Consider the following 17,403-nt stretch of genomic DNA (forward strand, 5'->3'; position numbering starts at 1 on the left):
ATGTATTAAAATACTTAATAAACTATTTAGAAAACAACCAAAGATACAACTGATAGTAAAACTGGAGAAAAGAAGAAGATCATAAAAGTATGTATAGTTAAATTATCATTGCGATTTGATTGATTCCATTATTTTATATTTATGTTTAAAAAATAAGTAAAGTAGGAATTTTGATTAGTATATAGAGCACATTGTAAATATATTTTGTGTTTGTGCTATGCTTATGTGAATTTAGAAAAAAATAGACTACGATAGTGAAGCATCGAATGAAGAAGAAATAATCCCAGGATTCCGTCGGTCATCCGTACTTAAAGTAAGTGAGGAATCAATGTAAAAATAAACTTGTAATTGTATATATTTTTCCATTTATATTAATGGCCCACAGTAAAAAGTACGTTGTAGATACATAATTTCTGTGCTTTCCTTGTAAATTTTAGAAAAAAACCGAAACTGAAACAATAGAAACGGAGGAGGAGATAGTACCGGAATCTCGTAGGTCTTCATTTACAAAGGTACGTGTTAGACTATTTACTATTATATACAAAATAATATGAACCCATTTTTATAGATTAATTGAATAAGTAAAATAGTCTAAAATATTTTCGAAATACATTTTTAATAGTCTTCATTAATTTTATGATTTCATAACTCTTTTACACTTAAAATTTTATAAAAAATATTAAAAATCTTTAAACTTAAAATAAATCTTAATCTATTACGTTTCCATCTTCATTTTTACCATTTGTTTTACAATAATTTAGAAAACTTCTAACAAAAATAATATAAATAATCACGAAGATGCTATGGAAGTAGATGAAAATGCCTATGAGAAACCTAGAACAAATGTAAGTTATGATGTAAATATTAATTTTGCCTTTTCTATTTATTCCTCTGATTGCTATCTTTAGAAAAATGTGGATGATAATAATGGTTACTCTTCTTCTCCTGATACAAGTATTCAGGAAACGCCATTAAAAAGAAAAAGTTCTATAAAAGTAGGTTAAGCTGTAAATACTACATAATTCTACTGTACATATTATTTAGTTTTAGTAGTTTATAGTTATTTGTATATGTATTTAGACTAATAGTAAGACTACGGAAACTATAGAAACAAGTAAGCCAGAAGCTAAGAAAAGACCCTCAGTAAAAGTGCGTATTTAATTTAATATACTTGAACGTTCAAAATTATAAATATATAGTACAAATTATTGAGGATACTACCCCCCCCCGCCCATTATTTTGGTTAAATAATGATTTTTTGATGAAATGTAGAGATTAAAATTAGACTTATTTTTATAAACCATAGTAAACATCAAGTTATTGTAAAAAAAAATAATTTCTAAGGGTAGATTTTAAGGACAACTTTTGATAGTTAAATAAGAACCTACTAATGTTTTAACTATTAAATTAAGAATGGTCTAAAAAACAATATGACTAGTCGATAACTGTTTTTGTATTAGTACTTTTTGATATATAAGCATTTAAAGATATAGAAAAGTTGAGGAGTGAAGTAGACACGTAGTTTAGAAACACGTTGTTTTTTACCATAACACACAGTTATGAATTCTTCTGTGTTACATACTTCCCTCACCTATAACTAAGAATTATATTAACTCAAAAAATATTATAAACATGTATATAAAACTGGTTATAGAAAAGTTAACACTTTATATACAACTTTCCCCATTTAATAGTAAAAAAATAATACTAATACTTTCTCATTTAAATTTCGAAATTTACCCGTAAAATCTACATTTAGAAATAATTTTCTTTCAATAAACTTAATATTAAATATGGTTCAAAAAAATAAATAAAATTTTCATGAAAAATTGAGGGGAAGTATCTTTATTATATCACACAATATATGGTTTAAAATAGTGATTAAAATATAATAATTTTTATTTATTTAATATTAGAAAACCACTGATGCATTAGGAAAGGTCGATGATGAAAATCCAACTGTTAAACGTCGGTCATCTGTAAAAGTAAGTTTAACGAAAATAATTAGTATATATAATGTGTAGTGTATATATTTGCATGTAATTGTTCAGAAGACTACTGATACTCTTGAAAATATTGAAGGCAGCTTAGAATCAAAACGACGTCCATCGGTGAAGGTAAAAAAAAAAAAAAGAGTTCTATCATGTAATATTGTAAGATAACATATGAGACACTCAGAGGTGAATAAATCAAAGTGATATTTGAAAAAAAAGTCAATTTTAAAAATAAAAACTTAAAAACCAAGCAAAGTGGGGTCGCAGCACAGTGGGGATGTGGCATAGTTGGGTCAAGTATATTGATATCTGAGAGTGATTAAAATCGGAGCTAAAAGTAAAATAATCACTCTTTAAATTAAATTAAATATTTCAATGTTTTTTTTAATTATGTGCTATTTATACCAACTATATTAAAGGAGAGAGAAACAACTTTATTTAAGAAAAGCGGACTGCCCGACATCCGGGTTGCCAATCTGACACAGCGTAAAAATCAAACTTATGTTACACAAAATATAGAAAAGTTTTTCTCAACTTTAAAAATCAATAATCTTGGAATCAATTTTTTGTCACTTTGGTCCCTTTAGCTTATGAGTCTCATTTATCATTACAATATTATTTAATTTTACGATATATATGTATTTAGAAACCAAGCGATACGCTAGACTCTATTGATGAAAATAAAGCAGATACTAAACAGCTCTCATCGGTTAATGTAAGATAACAGTTTACCCATAAATAAAAGTAAAACTAACACTTTTTTAACATTTAGAAGACTATTGAAACAGTAAATATAAATGAAGACCAAAAAACAGAAATAACATGTCGACCAAATGTAAGTTGTATAGTTTATAATTTATATAGTATTAAGTATACTGGTAAACAGTTTGTCTGTATATAATTAGAAACCAGGTGAAAACTTATCAACTGATGAAGATAATAAACCAGAGTACAAACGACGAAGTTTAGTTAAGGTAGATTAACACTTTTTAATAGCCCTTAGAATATAAAATTAAATAGTTCGCATATATCTTTAGACAACTACTGACACTACGAAAAAAGTTGAAGATGACGTTCCAGTATCAAGAAGACGCCCATCAGACAATGTAAGTATACCAAGTCAAACCGATTTTGTAAATATTGTTCTTTGGATGCAGTAGTAAAGAAATTACACGTGTGTATTTAGAAACCTAATACTACATTAGATCAAGAAGACGAAGACAAACCACTTTTTGGACGCCGAACATCAGTAAAGGTAAGTTAAATTATGATTTGCTTGTAGAATATAAAATTAAATAGTTCGCATATATCCCATAGTTATGGTCACCACCTTTTGTTATCAGTTTGAATTTATTGTGTTTCGTTATTCAACAAATCAAAAAATATTTATTTTGACGAATGAACGTTTTTTTTTATCTCTAACTGAGTACATTAATGCTCTTAGATGAGCTGTGAAATTTAAATAAACATATGGAGATGGAACTTTATTTTTTATCATTGAAGTCTAATTATGATATGTGTTACATTTTGATTCGATATATGTTACAATTGATCCAGAGTTGGGGACAATTTTTTTTCAATTAAAATTATTTATAGTTTAATGTGTTATTTAAGCAATAGTTATGATATAGGTAATAAGATTATTAATCAAATGGTAGGGTTAAACCATTTTTAAATATAAAGCAATTTCTTAAAAAAGCAATTCAATAAGTATAAAATGTTATTTTTGTACCCTGTCTCCATATTATAACAAAGTAGTGTACTTTTATATAGTATTTTTATGTTTGTAGAAAACTAATAATATTCTAGAAATAGTTGAAGATAATAAACCTGACAACAAAAGACGATTGTCAGATACAGTAAGTAGTTAATTCTTTATTAAATGTAATCAGTAGATCTATAGATTGCATGTATCTTTAGAAAATCAATAATACATTGGATTCATTTGACAACAAAAAAACAGATACTAAAAGTCAACCATTCGTAAAAGTAAGTTAAAAACTTACAAAATATTTTTCGTAGTTTATAGCATGTATTTGACGTTTTCTTAGAAATCTAATGAAATATTGAATAACGACGACAATGAATCGGAAATTAAGCAAAAACCCTCCCTTAACGTAAGTTAAAATTAAATTAACATTTTAGATAAACTTATGCTATTATTTCCACATTTTAATTTAGAAATCCAGCAATACTCTGGAATCTATTGACGATAATGAGTCGAAAAGTAATCAAAGGCCTTTAGGAAAAGTATGAATATTAGTTAATACAAAATTCTAAATTACCAGGTAGTTAGTATCTTACTTTTATTTTTAGAAAACCAGTGACTCAGCACTAGGTTCAGTTGATACTAATAAACCTGAAATCAAAAAACAACCACTAACTAAAGTAAGTATATTAAAAAAAATATTTAAAAAATTTTCTATAATTTTATATTATTAGTGGCAAAAACGCACAGAAATTCGATATTATAGCTTGAATTAATATTTTTACAGCGTTCAATTAAAAAATTGTATTAATCCCTTAAATAAGTTATTTTTTTAATATTTGATGCTTTATCATTAATTATTTATTGATAAAATATTAATTAAATGTAGAAAAGTACAGTATTTAACTCAGCTGTAGAAAAAGATGAAACCGAGGAAATAAACCGTCAACCATTAATAAAAAATGTAAGTATTTCTAATGAAAATGTTGTTGTAAAGTAGTTATTTTGTTTAATTTGTGCAATTTATTATTTAACTACAATGATTACTTGCATGAAAGTAATATAGGTATTAGATAGATTGTGTGATAATAAGTAGATTTAACACTTTTGTAATGTATTTAGAAAATAGTCAACACTGATATAAAACCTTTCAAAAGTCATAGAGATTTGGTAAATCTTCGTCCAGTAGAAAGAGTAGTAAGTATAATATATCAACAATAGTATATTCTAACTTGTACTAGTTAGTTAGCATAAAACATATTTTTAAGTCAACGTAGTTAGAGTTTTTGTAGTTTGAGTAGTACATTTATATAACATTGTAGTTAAATATTAGACTGATATCTAATTAATAGTCCCCAGTTCAGACAGTAAATAAACAAAAAGACGACAAATATCTTCTATTGTATACGTAAGTGAATAAAAAACTTGAAAAGGAATCATCATGATATTTCTTATCATTTAAAATATATATTTTTTATTTCTATTTAATTATGATAAATAGTAAATTGTTTTAGCCATATCATTAAAAACGTGCGATCAAATTTAATTTTACATTTTATAAAGCAGTTCTAATTAATTTTCTATTGCAGAAAAAAGTATCAATACCAAAAGAAAATATTGAACCCGTTCAGCTTGAGAAAAAAATGCGTGCATCAATAACTAATGTAAGCGTACTAATAGAAATTAAAAATTTTGGATTACATAATATTTGTAAATAATATTGGAATAACCATTACAGAAATAATACCGCACCAAAAAAAAAAATAATAAACTTATAAAACTTTAAATAAAATAAAACTATATTAAAAATATTATTAATTTAGAAACTAAAAAATATAAAAAATTTTAATTTCAAAAAGACACAAAAAATTACTGAGAAACCGCGGAAACGTATTTCAAAAATAATGTTACTAATATGAACGCTAAACACATACTATTACCCCGACTAGAAAAAACTCCCTTATATACCCCTAATGAACTCATCACTAAATAATATTATCATATCTATAAAACCTTAGTGGGCCTCATTTTAATGAAATGTTTTTTTAATTAGCACATGGAATTCAAATCTTTACTTAAAAATATTGTTTGTTTGCAGGGAACAAGACTGAATACTCCACAGGATTCATTTGATGATACTATAATGGATAAATCTATAGATGATCGTACACCGGTAATAAATAAATTACGTATTTTATATTAAATTTTAATAACTATCGAACATATTTTATATTTTTAGGATGTAAGTATTGCTGACTATTCTGTTATGTCTGAAGATGAAAATTCAATGTACGAACAACCAAGCATAACTCTAGATGCTCCAAGTGACTCACCAAAAAAAAGAGTAAGATAAAATAAAAAACTTTCTTACAGATATTTTTCGAACTATTTTTCTAAAAATCATTCAGCAGTTATTTCTTTAGTAAAGTTAAAAAGAAAACAATTATACATACAACTCAGGTATGTAAATGGCACATTTTCCACTTTCCCGTTAATGTAACTTACCATAAATCCATTTTCCCAAAAATTTTAACCAACCAATCTTGTTCATATGCACGTACTGTCCATTAAGTATACAATAAATGTCTTAGTAATAATATTTGTTTTTAATGTAGCATGGTCGTGTACCAGAAATAAAAACTCCGGAAACACCCAAAATCGAAGTTATGAGAGATAAGTCTCCTGCCGATTCCCGCAAGAGCTCATTGGGATTAAATTCCGGACCAGCTGGTCGACGTGGTTCTTTAATACCTCCACCTGAAGAATTAGGAAGACGTCCTAGTTTAATTATCAGTGATGAAGTAAGTTGTATCCATAGATCGTATCACCTAGATTAGGTGATTCTTAAAGATTACTATTCTTTATTTTTTTATTTCAACTTCTACCTTGCTATATCTTATATGTTCTTTACTTTAAATAGTTTTCTATTCCGATTTGTTTTAATATCCTTAGAGCTCAGTAGATGAAGAGCATTGCCATATTATAGTTTTCACTTTTAATTGCTTTTCACTTATAATACTTAATTTAACAATAAGTAATTTAATTTAAGAAACTGAATCTTCGTAATCAAAATCTATAGCAGCATTGATCTCTACTAGTTACATTTTCAGACTGTATTCAATGGTCAAATAATTTTAATTTCAATAGTTAGATTACTTAAAATATATGTATTTACGCGCTTAGATAAAATATTCATCAAACATAATTGCACCAAATAATTAATATATGAAAATATTAATATTTATTTATGAACAGTACAAGTTGTTATAATGTGTCATCAATAAATAATTACTTTTTTTTCGTTCTTAATAATTGAAGAGAAACAATTTCGGATTCGTGGAATACATTTTAATTGTCTAATTTTAGGAAAATAGAAAATTGAGGCCTGGAGAGGTCCTGGAAGACAAAAAGGTGAGGGTGTTGAAATTCGATTTGTTTATATGCATTTCGTCTCTTTGATGATATTTATTAATAAAACTGAAACGTAACAATAGTTTGGCGCCATATCGGCTGTTTTAGCATTATTCATCGTGGGTGTTATTGACAATGTCAAAAATATCAGTAACAATAATATTATTTAATCATAATGGCAATGTCATTGACTTAACTGATTTCCCATTTATTGACATTCCAAAAATCATTTGTGTTTTTGTCTTTGTGTCGTCTCCCCAAGATCTTTTCAGCAAACCGCCACATAATTAACGTGCTTTCAACACAAATTATTTTTATGCAGGTTGGAAAATTGCGTCCTGGTCAGGTTATTGATGAAAAGGTGAGGGCTCATTCATAGTGTTTCCTTGTCACAGTTGTGAATGTTCTATGTGCTATGTTATTGTCTGATATTGTTATTGTTTTTACCTTTTTGTTTAATGTTTCGTCAAATTTTATTTATTTTTTATACATTGTGGTCTATTATTGTGAATGGTTGTAAATTTTATGTTCGTCTATTACAATTTATACTGTATGTTATGTGATTGACTCTTATAAAATATATAACTAACGATACTAAAATCATTAAACAAAAATTTTTTGACAATTTTTATTTTTGATAATATTCTTGACAACTTTATGATTAATAAGTTAAAAATATATTAAAATATGTATGCGAAATAGAATTTTTAAGACTAGAAGCGCTCATTTCACATCAACAAAATTGAAACGATTATATTTAAGTAGTCACACATTCTTATAATATTATAATTTTTTTTTAAATATGGACATATAAATTAAACCTCAGAAGTTATAAACAATTTAAAGTAATGGCTGGAGGTGAAGAGTCGTATATTATACAATTTTGCAAAATAACGTTTTTTAATTAAAAATAAGAAATTATTAATTATTAAGTAATACAAAGAATTAGGATTAAGAGCGTTGTGTTTCTTATAGATTTATACTTGACATGTAGACTTGTTATTTATTTATTATATTTATAAAAATTTTCAATTTTATAAATAATACATAAAACTAACAAAAAAACTTTTATTTATAGCATCTTTTTTGTCCGGCCCAATGCTACCTATTAGAATAATAATTTCAGGATATTAATTTTAGTTTTTCCCTGCCTTAAAAAAAATTATATATATATGACAACATACATATTTTTTTATACTACGATGAGGCCTACAAAAAAGCGCCATTCCCTGGCTGATTTCAGATCCCTTCAAATATTTGGTCGACTCTTAAAACATTTCTGCGAACATCCTTGTTTCAAACTATGTACTAAACATTAAATTATTTATATTAACTGAAAAAAATTGTTTATAATTTTGTACTAGATTTAGTATAGATCCATTTGTAAATACTCTAGTACTAAAGCTACTATAAAATACCTAATACACTTTTTATATTTCCTTAGATATTATATTTATTTTTTAAGGTAATTATTATTAACTTTAGTGTACATGTTATGTAAATATGCATTTTATTATAATAAAATTTAATTTCTTCCTATTAACTTCCTCTTAGATTTACTTTAGTATGTCAAAATCATAATAATTAGTTTGTAATTTATATCGAAAATCTATATTCTACAATTGCATGTATACTATTAATACGCTTATAATTGTAAAAATAATATAAGCTTACAATACATTTATGCATTTAATTGAATTATAATTTATATTGTAAATTTACTAAGTATTTAATTATTATTTTATGTATATCATTTGAATCTTCACAAAACTATTAATAATTGTATATATTAGAATTTCAGTAGTATTATTTTTAATAGTTAGAGTTACTATATTTTATTTGCTTTGAACATATTAAGCTTATAATTTGAACGCAGTGAGTAAAATTATGAAATTAAGTTTGGTGTATATCAAAAAAATAATACTTACATTTTATATAATAGATTATTTGAATTATTTTAGCGTCGCCGTCCTAGTACAGAAATGCGGCGTCCTAGTATTGCAGAACTTGAAGACAAGATTAACCAGCCATCGACACCGCTAAAAGATGTAGGGCCTGTTGGACCACCAATTATTGTTGATGCTGCTGAAAGTTACTCTGCTATTGAAGATCAAACGGGGTATATAACCGTGCAAGTAGAAGGTACGCCGGCACCAACTTTCAAGTTTTATAAGGTACAATTAATCTTTTTTTGATATAATATATTAATTTAAACTACATTTATATCAAACTGTTGGACAGGAATTCTAACTAAAAACTAATTTAAACTTATTTAGGGTATTACTGAAATTATTGAAGGTGGACGGTTTAAATTCCTTACTGATGGTGAAACAAATACCATAACGCTTTGTATGCGTAAAATAAAACCCAATGATGAAGGAAAATACACAGTTACCGTGACTAACCCACACGGATCGGATACAGCAGAAATGCAGCTATATGTGTCAGGTATTAAAATAATCAAAAAAAAACACATCATAGTAAATTAATCAGCTTCGCATTGAAGCTAAAATAGGTGCACAATATTTTTTTACCAACTTTATACTTTATATAGACTCAAGTGGTATGGACTTTAGAGCTATGCTAAAAAAGAGGAAGTATGCTAAATGGGATAAAGATAAAGGAGATCCTGATTGGGGTGAACTAAAAGAAACAGAAATTCCAGTACCAGCGTTAAAAAAAGTTGAAAGGGTAAGCTTTTTAGTAATAAAGAAGTAAGAGTGAAAAAATCATTATAATTCGTAATATATTTTTTTTAGAAACAAGAATCGTTTTTGAAACCTTTAGTTGATCAATATGCTAAAGAAGGAAAAGACAAAAAAGTTACATTTGAAGCTGTATTTTCTAAAACTAACTGCAAGCCTAGGTGGTTCATTCGCAAAGATGTAAGTTGTGTCCCTTCAATTTTTAAAAACAAAATTTTTTGATAAAAACTTTTTATTAATGGATATAAACACTAAATATTTTCAGGAAATATTTATTGGATCTAAGTATAAATTTAAAAACGAAGGAGATGTATACCAAATGACGATATTGGGACCAAAAGTTGAAGACACTGGCAAATACACAATTGAAATCGCAGGAGTTAGCTCTTCAGCGTATCTAAATGTTGAAGGTATGTCAAAGTAAAAGTTAAATATTCATTGTCAAATTGTAGATTTTTTCACGGTATTTTTATAAAATTATTATAAAAAATTCTTTATTTTCTACACAAATTTTATATATTTTCGTAATAAACAAACATTTTAATAGAACCTGCTCCGGTGTATACATTTATTCGACCATTAAATTCAACCACTGATGGTTACACACGTCACGAAACAATAATGGAATGCACAGTTAGCAGTAGTATGGCTATTGTTGGATGGTATAAAGAAAAAACCAAATTAACTGACGGAGAAAAGTATAATATATCTAAAGATATGAGTGGTAATTGCCGTTTGACAATAAAAAACTGCGAACTGGCTGATAGTGGAAAATACTATTGTCGTATTGAAAAACAAGACGACAAAACATCAACTATGGCTAAAATAGTTGGTAAGTACTATAAAAGATGTAAAACTTTTAGATCATTTAAAGATGATTTATTCGATTTATTAGATTACCCGTACAAATTCGTTAAACAGCTGAAGCATCAACAAGCAACAGAAAAAGATTCAATAACGTTAATATGCGAGTTGGATGATGCAGCTGGTGATGTAAAGTGGTCTAAAAATGGCCAGGATCTTAAAGCTGACAAAAGGTATTATTTTAATATGTTATAAAACTTATATAATCATATAAAATTTTACCAATTTATAATAATTAATATGTTTATTATACTAATTAATAGGATACGAATTGTAAAAGAAGGCAGAAAAAGAAAATTAATAATTAATGAAGCCAAGGTTAGTGATGCTGGTATGTACACTTGTACATCAAATGCCGATAAAACTGAAGCAGAACTTGTTGTTAATTGTAAGAAAAAATTATCTATATCTTTTCGATCTTTTATTATTTTTTCTACTATAGTATGTCTTTAATTATAGATCTTAACAAATTCAATAAAAAGCTGAAAGATACAACTGGTATTGAAAGGGATAAGTGTGTGTTGGAAATAGAATTACAAGACCAGACAGCTCCAGCTGAATGGTTTTTCGATGACAAACCCATTGTACCCTCAGATAGGTTAGTCTAAAAGTCTCCATATTTTAATATAGATAGTATCTATATTATCTATTAGATAAATTTCTAAAAAAAATGTTATTTTTTATATCCTTTTTTATTTTCTAGAATTGAAATTAAAAATCTTGGTGGTGGTAAACATCAACTTATTTTTAACAAACTGGAAATGAAGGATGCTGGTGAGATAATGTGTAAGTCAGGTGAACTTACTTCCATATGTCTATTAGATGTAAAAAAAGGAGAAGAAAAACCAATTATATTATTTGACGAAAATGTAGAGGGACCAGCAACGCGGCCGTTAGTATTTGAAGTTCCTTACAAAGGTAAAAACAAAAAAATTATTTCAATAACATAGTGGAGTAAATTTTTATAACCTATTTTAGTAAATGGAACAAGACAGTCAAATATTGACGCAAAGCTCTTGAAAAACGACAAACCTGTATCTCCTAAAGATGTTGAAATTATAGTTCATGAAGATAAAATTATTTATAATTTGAAAAAGCCTTCCCATGCGTTATCTGGAAAATACCAAATTAAACTTCAAAATAATCAAGGAGAGGCTATTCAAGATGTTAACATTAATATGCAAGGTAAATCAATTAAAAATAAACTGTCTATTTAAATTTCCATATGATTTTAGTTTTAATTTTTTTTAGATGTCCCCTCACCACCTATAAATTTGGAGGTATCAGACATAATGAAAAATAGTTGCAAGCTTAAATGGCAACCTTCAGAAGATAATGGTGGTTCACCTATCACTCATTATGTCGTTGAAAGACAAGATTTATCTGTAAAAGGTATAAAACAAATACATAAAAAATTGTATTTTTAATTTTTAAACTCGTACTTTGTATAATTTAGGTGGATGGCATAATGTTACTGAAGTCAAGGCTGATTCACCTTTAAACTTAAATGTAAGTGATTTGACAGTTAAAAAAGAATACAAATTCCGTGTTAAAGCAATTTCAAAAATTGGAGCATCTGAACCTACGCCTTTGGCCAAAACTGTTTTAGCTAAAGATCCTTGGGGTAAAATATTATATCATTAAGCATTTAAATAAATTTATTATGATTACGTTATTGTTTCTTAGATGAGCCCGGTAAACCAAACAATGTAGAAGTAACTGATTGGGACAAAGATCACGCTGATCTGACATGGACTAAACCTGATAACGATGGTGGTGCACCCATTACAGGATATATTATAGAGTACAAGGTAAAATAATTTAATAAACAAAATTTTTATTTTATTAAATTATTATTTTATATTATAGGAAAAATTCGGAAAAGATTGGGTAAAAGGAAAGACGTTTGAAGGTGACATTACATCGGCTACAATTGACGGTTTAAAAGAAAACACCCAATATGAATTCCGAGTTCGAGCTATTAACAAAGCTGGTCCAGGCGAACCCAGTAATACAACAAAACCAATCATTGCAAAATCACGATTTGGTAAAATTTTTTTTAATAGTTTACTTTTAAAAAATTCTTATATTCATTACATCATTAATGTAGTTAAACCATGGATTATTGGAGATGATTTAAAGAACATAATTGTAAAGAAAGGACAAGTAATCAAATATGATATTAAGTATGGAGGAGAACCTGAACCAGAAGTCATTTGGCAAATAAACGATAGTGAAATTAAACACGATGGTGACAGGTGAGTAATTTTATTTTATTATAGTACTTTTTATCTTTAGTTTTATTAACTTCCGATTTTTATTGAAGAATAACAATTGAAAAATTCGAACGCAGCACACTGCTAACAGTTAGAAGAGCTGTTAGAATAGATAGTGGAAAATATAAATTAATATTGAAAAACAGTTCTGGAACTGCTGAACGGACTGCTGAAGTAATTGTTTTAGGTAATATGATTAAATATAACAATATTAACTTTTTTTGAAAAATTAATAATTAAAATTTAATTTAGACAAACCGATGCGCCCTATGGGTCCCTTAAAAGCTGAAGAAGTTAGAGCCGACCACATTACAATATCCTGGCAAAAGCCATCAGATAATGGTGGTTCTGAAATAACTAGCTATATAATTGAAAAAATGGACATGGAGACTGGTCGTTGGGTTAATGCCGGAGAGGTAATAATAAAAACCTAAATTAATTTATCTCTCATGTTAATTAAGAATATGATCTCTTATAATTAGAAGTTTCCTTATAAAAATTATCCATGATTTAAATTATTATTAGACTTCTAATTGATTTTCCTAAAAAAATTCTATTAAATATCTATATTATTTCTCATACATGTATATTAGGATGGATCAAAAAATGTCGATCTTCTAAAATTTTTATAAAAATTTTTACTGGTGGCTCAACGATTTTTAGTATTTTGACCAAAAATACCCCAATAAACAAAACGCGGCCTTTATTATTCAATTTTTGGTCAAATATCATAAATAGTAAATCAAAATAGTTTAATTTTTACTGTAAAATACAATTTTTTTAGTTTCAAAATTTTAAGTCTAAAATTGATAGTGTGGATATCAAAGTTACCGTCAATATATGGTATATTTCTAGTAGGTCTCAAGTAAGCTTAAATTTTTTTTTAATTTTCTTTTTTTATGCAGTTTGGCTGATATATATGTATATTATAAATAGAAAAAAAATTCTTTACTAACCTTAAAAACTTATACTTTTTTTGCAATTAATACATAAGCTAAAATATACGATATTCTTGAATATATAATTAAATGACAATTATCTTTACATATTTTTCAAATATATTTTTTTTATTAATCATAATAAAATAAAAAAGTATGTTTCATTTTTTTAATAACATTAAAACTGTCTTCTAAGTATGATTATAAGAGTTTTAAGATATTAAGAATTTTGTTTGTTATTCATTGGAAAACCGTTCAAAAAAACCCAGCACAGGGGGGTCGTGGCACAGTGGTGACGTGGCATAGTTGGATCAAGTATAATGATATCTGACAGTGATTAAAATCACTATCATAAAAAACGATGCAAATCTTTAAATAGTGTTTAATTTTTAAAAATTGGTGGATTATTCCAAAAGCTTCATAAACTGCTAGTTCCTTATTAATATCCTGATTAAGATAAAGAATGTCGAATGAAAAAGGAATTATTATAAAATAGTATTTCCTATAAAAAAATTATATTGATCAATACACTTTTCAATAAGTTATAGCTTTATAAAGTTAAAAATGTAAAAAATAAAATTGAGAATTTTCACACAATAATAGCATTTGGTAGCCATTTTCACCGTGAAGACAAAATAAAGTCCGAAATTTTTTTTTCCATGATAAAGTATATTACATAAGCTTTATTTTAATATATATATAAAAGTGTCAGACTTTGCGGAACATTATCAAAAGTTAAGTTGAAAAAGTTAATTTTTTGTGAAAAAGTTGTTATTTTGAATCCCTCCCTGTGGGCAGGTTAAGTGTCAGATTTACAAAAAAAATACACCAAGCATCTATAAAAAAAAAGTATTTTTATCGTTTTTTATGATAGTGATTTTAATCACTGTCAGATATCATTATACTTGATCCAACTATGCCACGTCACCACTGTGCCACGACCCCCCTGTGCTGGGTTTTTTTGTACGGTTTTCCAATGAATAACAAACAAAATTCTTAATATCTTAAAACTCTTATAATCATACTTAGAAGACAGTTTTAATGTTATTAAAAAAATGAAACATACTTTTTTATTTTATTATGATTAATAAAAAAAATATATTTGAAAAATATGTAAAGATAATTGTCATTTAATTATATATTCAAGAATATCGTATATTTTAGCTTATGTATTAATTGCAAAAAAAGTATAAGTTTTTAAGGTTAGTAAAGAATTTTTTTTCTATTTATAATATACATATATATCAGCCAAAGTGCATAAAAAAAGAAAATTAAAAAAAATTTTAAGCTTACTTGAGACCTACTAGAAATATACCTTTATTTCTTAAAAAATAATGTTATTGAAATATTCTTATAATATTAATATTATATTTAATGTCATAATAAAGTTATGAAAATATTTTATAATAAAGCACATTACATTGACGGTAATTATGATATCCACACTATCAATTTTAGACTTAAAATTTTGAAACTAAAAAAATTGTACTTTACAGTAAAAATCAAACTATTTTGATATACTATTTATAATATTTTACCAAAAATTGAATAACAGAGGCCGTTTTTTGTTTTTTTGGAGTATTTTTGGTAAAAATACTAAAAACACGTTGAGTCCCCAATAAAATTTTTTTAAAAATCTCAAATTTTCACAAAATGTCTATTTTAATGTATAAAATAAAGTTAAAATGGTTCTCATTAAAATTTTGAAGATCGACTTTTTTGATCCACCCTAATGTATATATTCTAATATTATTTGTATTTAAATACATACCCAATGGAAAAAATAATAAGGATTCTTCATAATATTAACGAATATATCTATTTCATTATATTATTCTTATTTTGTTTTTATAACACTTTACAGAATCATTCACTTATTATAAATTACTTAATTAAACGAAAAACAAAAATTATAGTTATCATTTTTTTATTGGTTTCTTTTAGTTTAATGTTTTTTACAATGTATCATTCACAAAAAATTTTAGGTTCATCCCTTATACTTTAAAAGGATATCAACTTTAATTTTTTGAAGGACAACACACATAATTAATTAGTTTATTTAATAGAAAATGATCTATTTGAGAAAATTACTAGTTGATAAAAACTTTTGGACCAATATTTCGGGAATTAGTGATACCTCAATTTTTTTTATTAAAGTTTAATTAAATTAAGCTGAGCTTAAATTTATCTTACCAAGATGTTATTTTTTTTTTTATCATTTTATGTTTAATTGTATACAAATAATTTTAGTTTTTTATTCCTCTAAGATTAACTTTTTCTAGATATTATTTTTTCATTCAATAAATTTAACATTCAATTTAATTTATTAAATTTTATTATAGCAGATAAAAATTTAAAAAATTCATTGGTTAAATTTTCTTGAAAGAATAATTATTTTATGAAAAAATAGACATAGTAATGAAAACAGTAATTTTAACGTTAGTATTGTAATAATCATTTCAAAGAAAAAGTCTACAATAAGTTCAAAATATCAAGAAAAATTCTATTATATAATCTTATCTAAAAATGTTGTGAATAAAAAAATAATCCTAGATATCTTTTTCACAACTGTATAAAAATATATATAAATTCGACATTTGTCATTGTATTCTAAGTTAATTATTTATATATATTTTTTTTAAATTATTGATTTAGTTAAAACGAATAATTATTATGTTTTATTATTATTTTACTTAAGACTGGTCCAGGTAAAGAAGAGTTTAAAGTTACTAATTTAACACCGAAGAAAAAATATAAAATCAGAGTAAAGGCCATAAATAAAGAAGGCGAATCAGAACCGCTTGAAACTTCAGAATCTATAATTGCTAAAAATCCATACGGTATAATATTGAACTTAATAAAAAAATTTGAATCATATTATTTATTTATTTATATTGTAGATGAGCCCGGTGAGCCTGGTAAACCAGAAATAATTGATTATGACAACAAAAGCGTGTCATTAAAATGGAAGAAACCTGAATCTGACGGTGGACGACCAATCATACATTATGTTGTTGAAATGAAAGACAAGTTTTCAACAGACTGGAATGAAGTAGCAAAAACAATTGATAATAATCCAGAAATTAAAATTGAAGGGCTTAAGGAGAAAATGGTTTATCAGTTCAGAGTAAGAGCAGTAAATAAAGCAGGTCCTGGATCTCCCAGCAAACCAACAGAACCTCATGTCTGCAAACACAGAAATTGTAAGTATTTACTTTTAATAAAAAATGCATATTTAAGTTAATCAAATAAATCAAATTATAATTAATTAGTAATGGCTAATTAATTAAAAATAAATATAATGAACCCAACATCATTAAAACTATTTACACTATTAAAATTTTTTTTTTCAAAACACGCATATCCTCTTGATTTTTATAATAAGTTGATTTTAGCTTCGATGCGAATTAATTTTACTATGATGTGTTTTTTTTTAGCTTCGATGCGAAGCTGAGAAGGTATTAATTTTACCATGATGTGTTTTTTTTTTTTTTTTTAGCTTCGATG

General features: G+C 26.0%; 1 protein-coding gene across 24 annotated transcripts in view; it reads left to right on the forward strand.

Annotated features, from left to right (window-relative positions):
* Positions 1-17,403, forward strand: part of LOC126898537 (twitchin) — an 84,728-nt gene that overhangs the window by 25,255 nt on the left and 42,070 nt on the right. For 7 of the 24 annotated variants that reach the window (XM_050672651.1, XM_050672653.1, XM_050672655.1 and 4 more), the window contains 46 exons: positions 31-87; positions 236-313; positions 438-512; positions 762-845; positions 909-995; positions 1,081-1,149; positions 1,917-1,985; positions 2,052-2,117; positions 2,641-2,709; positions 2,767-2,829; positions 2,900-2,968; positions 3,032-3,100; positions 3,181-3,249; positions 3,785-3,853; positions 3,915-3,983; positions 4,046-4,111; positions 4,176-4,244; positions 4,311-4,382; positions 4,592-4,666; positions 4,825-4,899; positions 5,292-5,366; positions 5,801-5,875; positions 5,942-6,046; positions 6,318-6,503; positions 7,069-7,113; positions 7,436-7,474; positions 9,075-9,287; positions 9,390-9,561; positions 9,668-9,804; positions 9,873-9,998; positions 10,084-10,228; positions 10,366-10,650; positions 10,714-10,855; positions 10,946-11,070; positions 11,142-11,280; positions 11,386-11,600; positions 11,661-11,867; positions 11,934-12,074; positions 12,139-12,306; positions 12,369-12,493; positions 12,552-12,729; positions 12,793-12,940; positions 13,009-13,145; positions 13,211-13,374; positions 16,595-16,736; positions 16,797-17,099. In XM_050672651.1, coding sequence (XP_050528608.1) covers positions 31-87; positions 236-313; positions 438-512; positions 762-845; positions 909-995; positions 1,081-1,149; positions 1,917-1,985; positions 2,052-2,117; positions 2,641-2,709; positions 2,767-2,829; positions 2,900-2,968; positions 3,032-3,100; positions 3,181-3,249; positions 3,785-3,853; positions 3,915-3,983; positions 4,046-4,111; positions 4,176-4,244; positions 4,311-4,382; positions 4,592-4,666; positions 4,825-4,899; positions 5,292-5,366; positions 5,801-5,875; positions 5,942-6,046; positions 6,318-6,503; positions 7,069-7,113; positions 7,436-7,474; positions 9,075-9,287; positions 9,390-9,561; positions 9,668-9,804; positions 9,873-9,998; positions 10,084-10,228; positions 10,366-10,650; positions 10,714-10,855; positions 10,946-11,070; positions 11,142-11,280; positions 11,386-11,600; positions 11,661-11,867; positions 11,934-12,074; positions 12,139-12,306; positions 12,369-12,493; positions 12,552-12,729; positions 12,793-12,940; positions 13,009-13,145; positions 13,211-13,374; positions 16,595-16,736; positions 16,797-17,099 — 5,356 coding nt within the window. The remainder of the gene's footprint in view (positions 1-30; positions 88-235; positions 314-437; positions 513-761; positions 846-908; positions 996-1,080; positions 1,150-1,916; positions 1,986-2,051; positions 2,118-2,640; positions 2,710-2,766; positions 2,830-2,899; positions 2,969-3,031; positions 3,101-3,180; positions 3,250-3,784; positions 3,854-3,914; positions 3,984-4,045; positions 4,112-4,175; positions 4,245-4,310; positions 4,383-4,591; positions 4,667-4,824; positions 4,900-5,291; positions 5,367-5,800; positions 5,876-5,941; positions 6,047-6,317; positions 6,504-7,068; positions 7,114-7,435; positions 7,475-9,074; positions 9,288-9,389; positions 9,562-9,667; positions 9,805-9,872; positions 9,999-10,083; positions 10,229-10,365; positions 10,651-10,713; positions 10,856-10,945; positions 11,071-11,141; positions 11,281-11,385; positions 11,601-11,660; positions 11,868-11,933; positions 12,075-12,138; positions 12,307-12,368; positions 12,494-12,551; positions 12,730-12,792; positions 12,941-13,008; positions 13,146-13,210; positions 13,375-16,594; positions 16,737-16,796; positions 17,100-17,403) is intronic. The other 17 variants (XM_050672657.1, XM_050672659.1, XM_050672674.1 and 14 more) reach the window with 12 other exon arrangements.

The sequence above is a fragment of the Daktulosphaira vitifoliae genome, unplaced genomic scaffold (assembly GCF_025091365.1).
Source record: "Daktulosphaira vitifoliae isolate Bord-2020 unplaced genomic scaffold, ASM2509136v1 Scaffold_2, whole genome shotgun sequence".
Lineage (NCBI taxonomy): Eukaryota > Metazoa > Arthropoda > Insecta > Hemiptera > Phylloxeridae > Daktulosphaira > Daktulosphaira vitifoliae.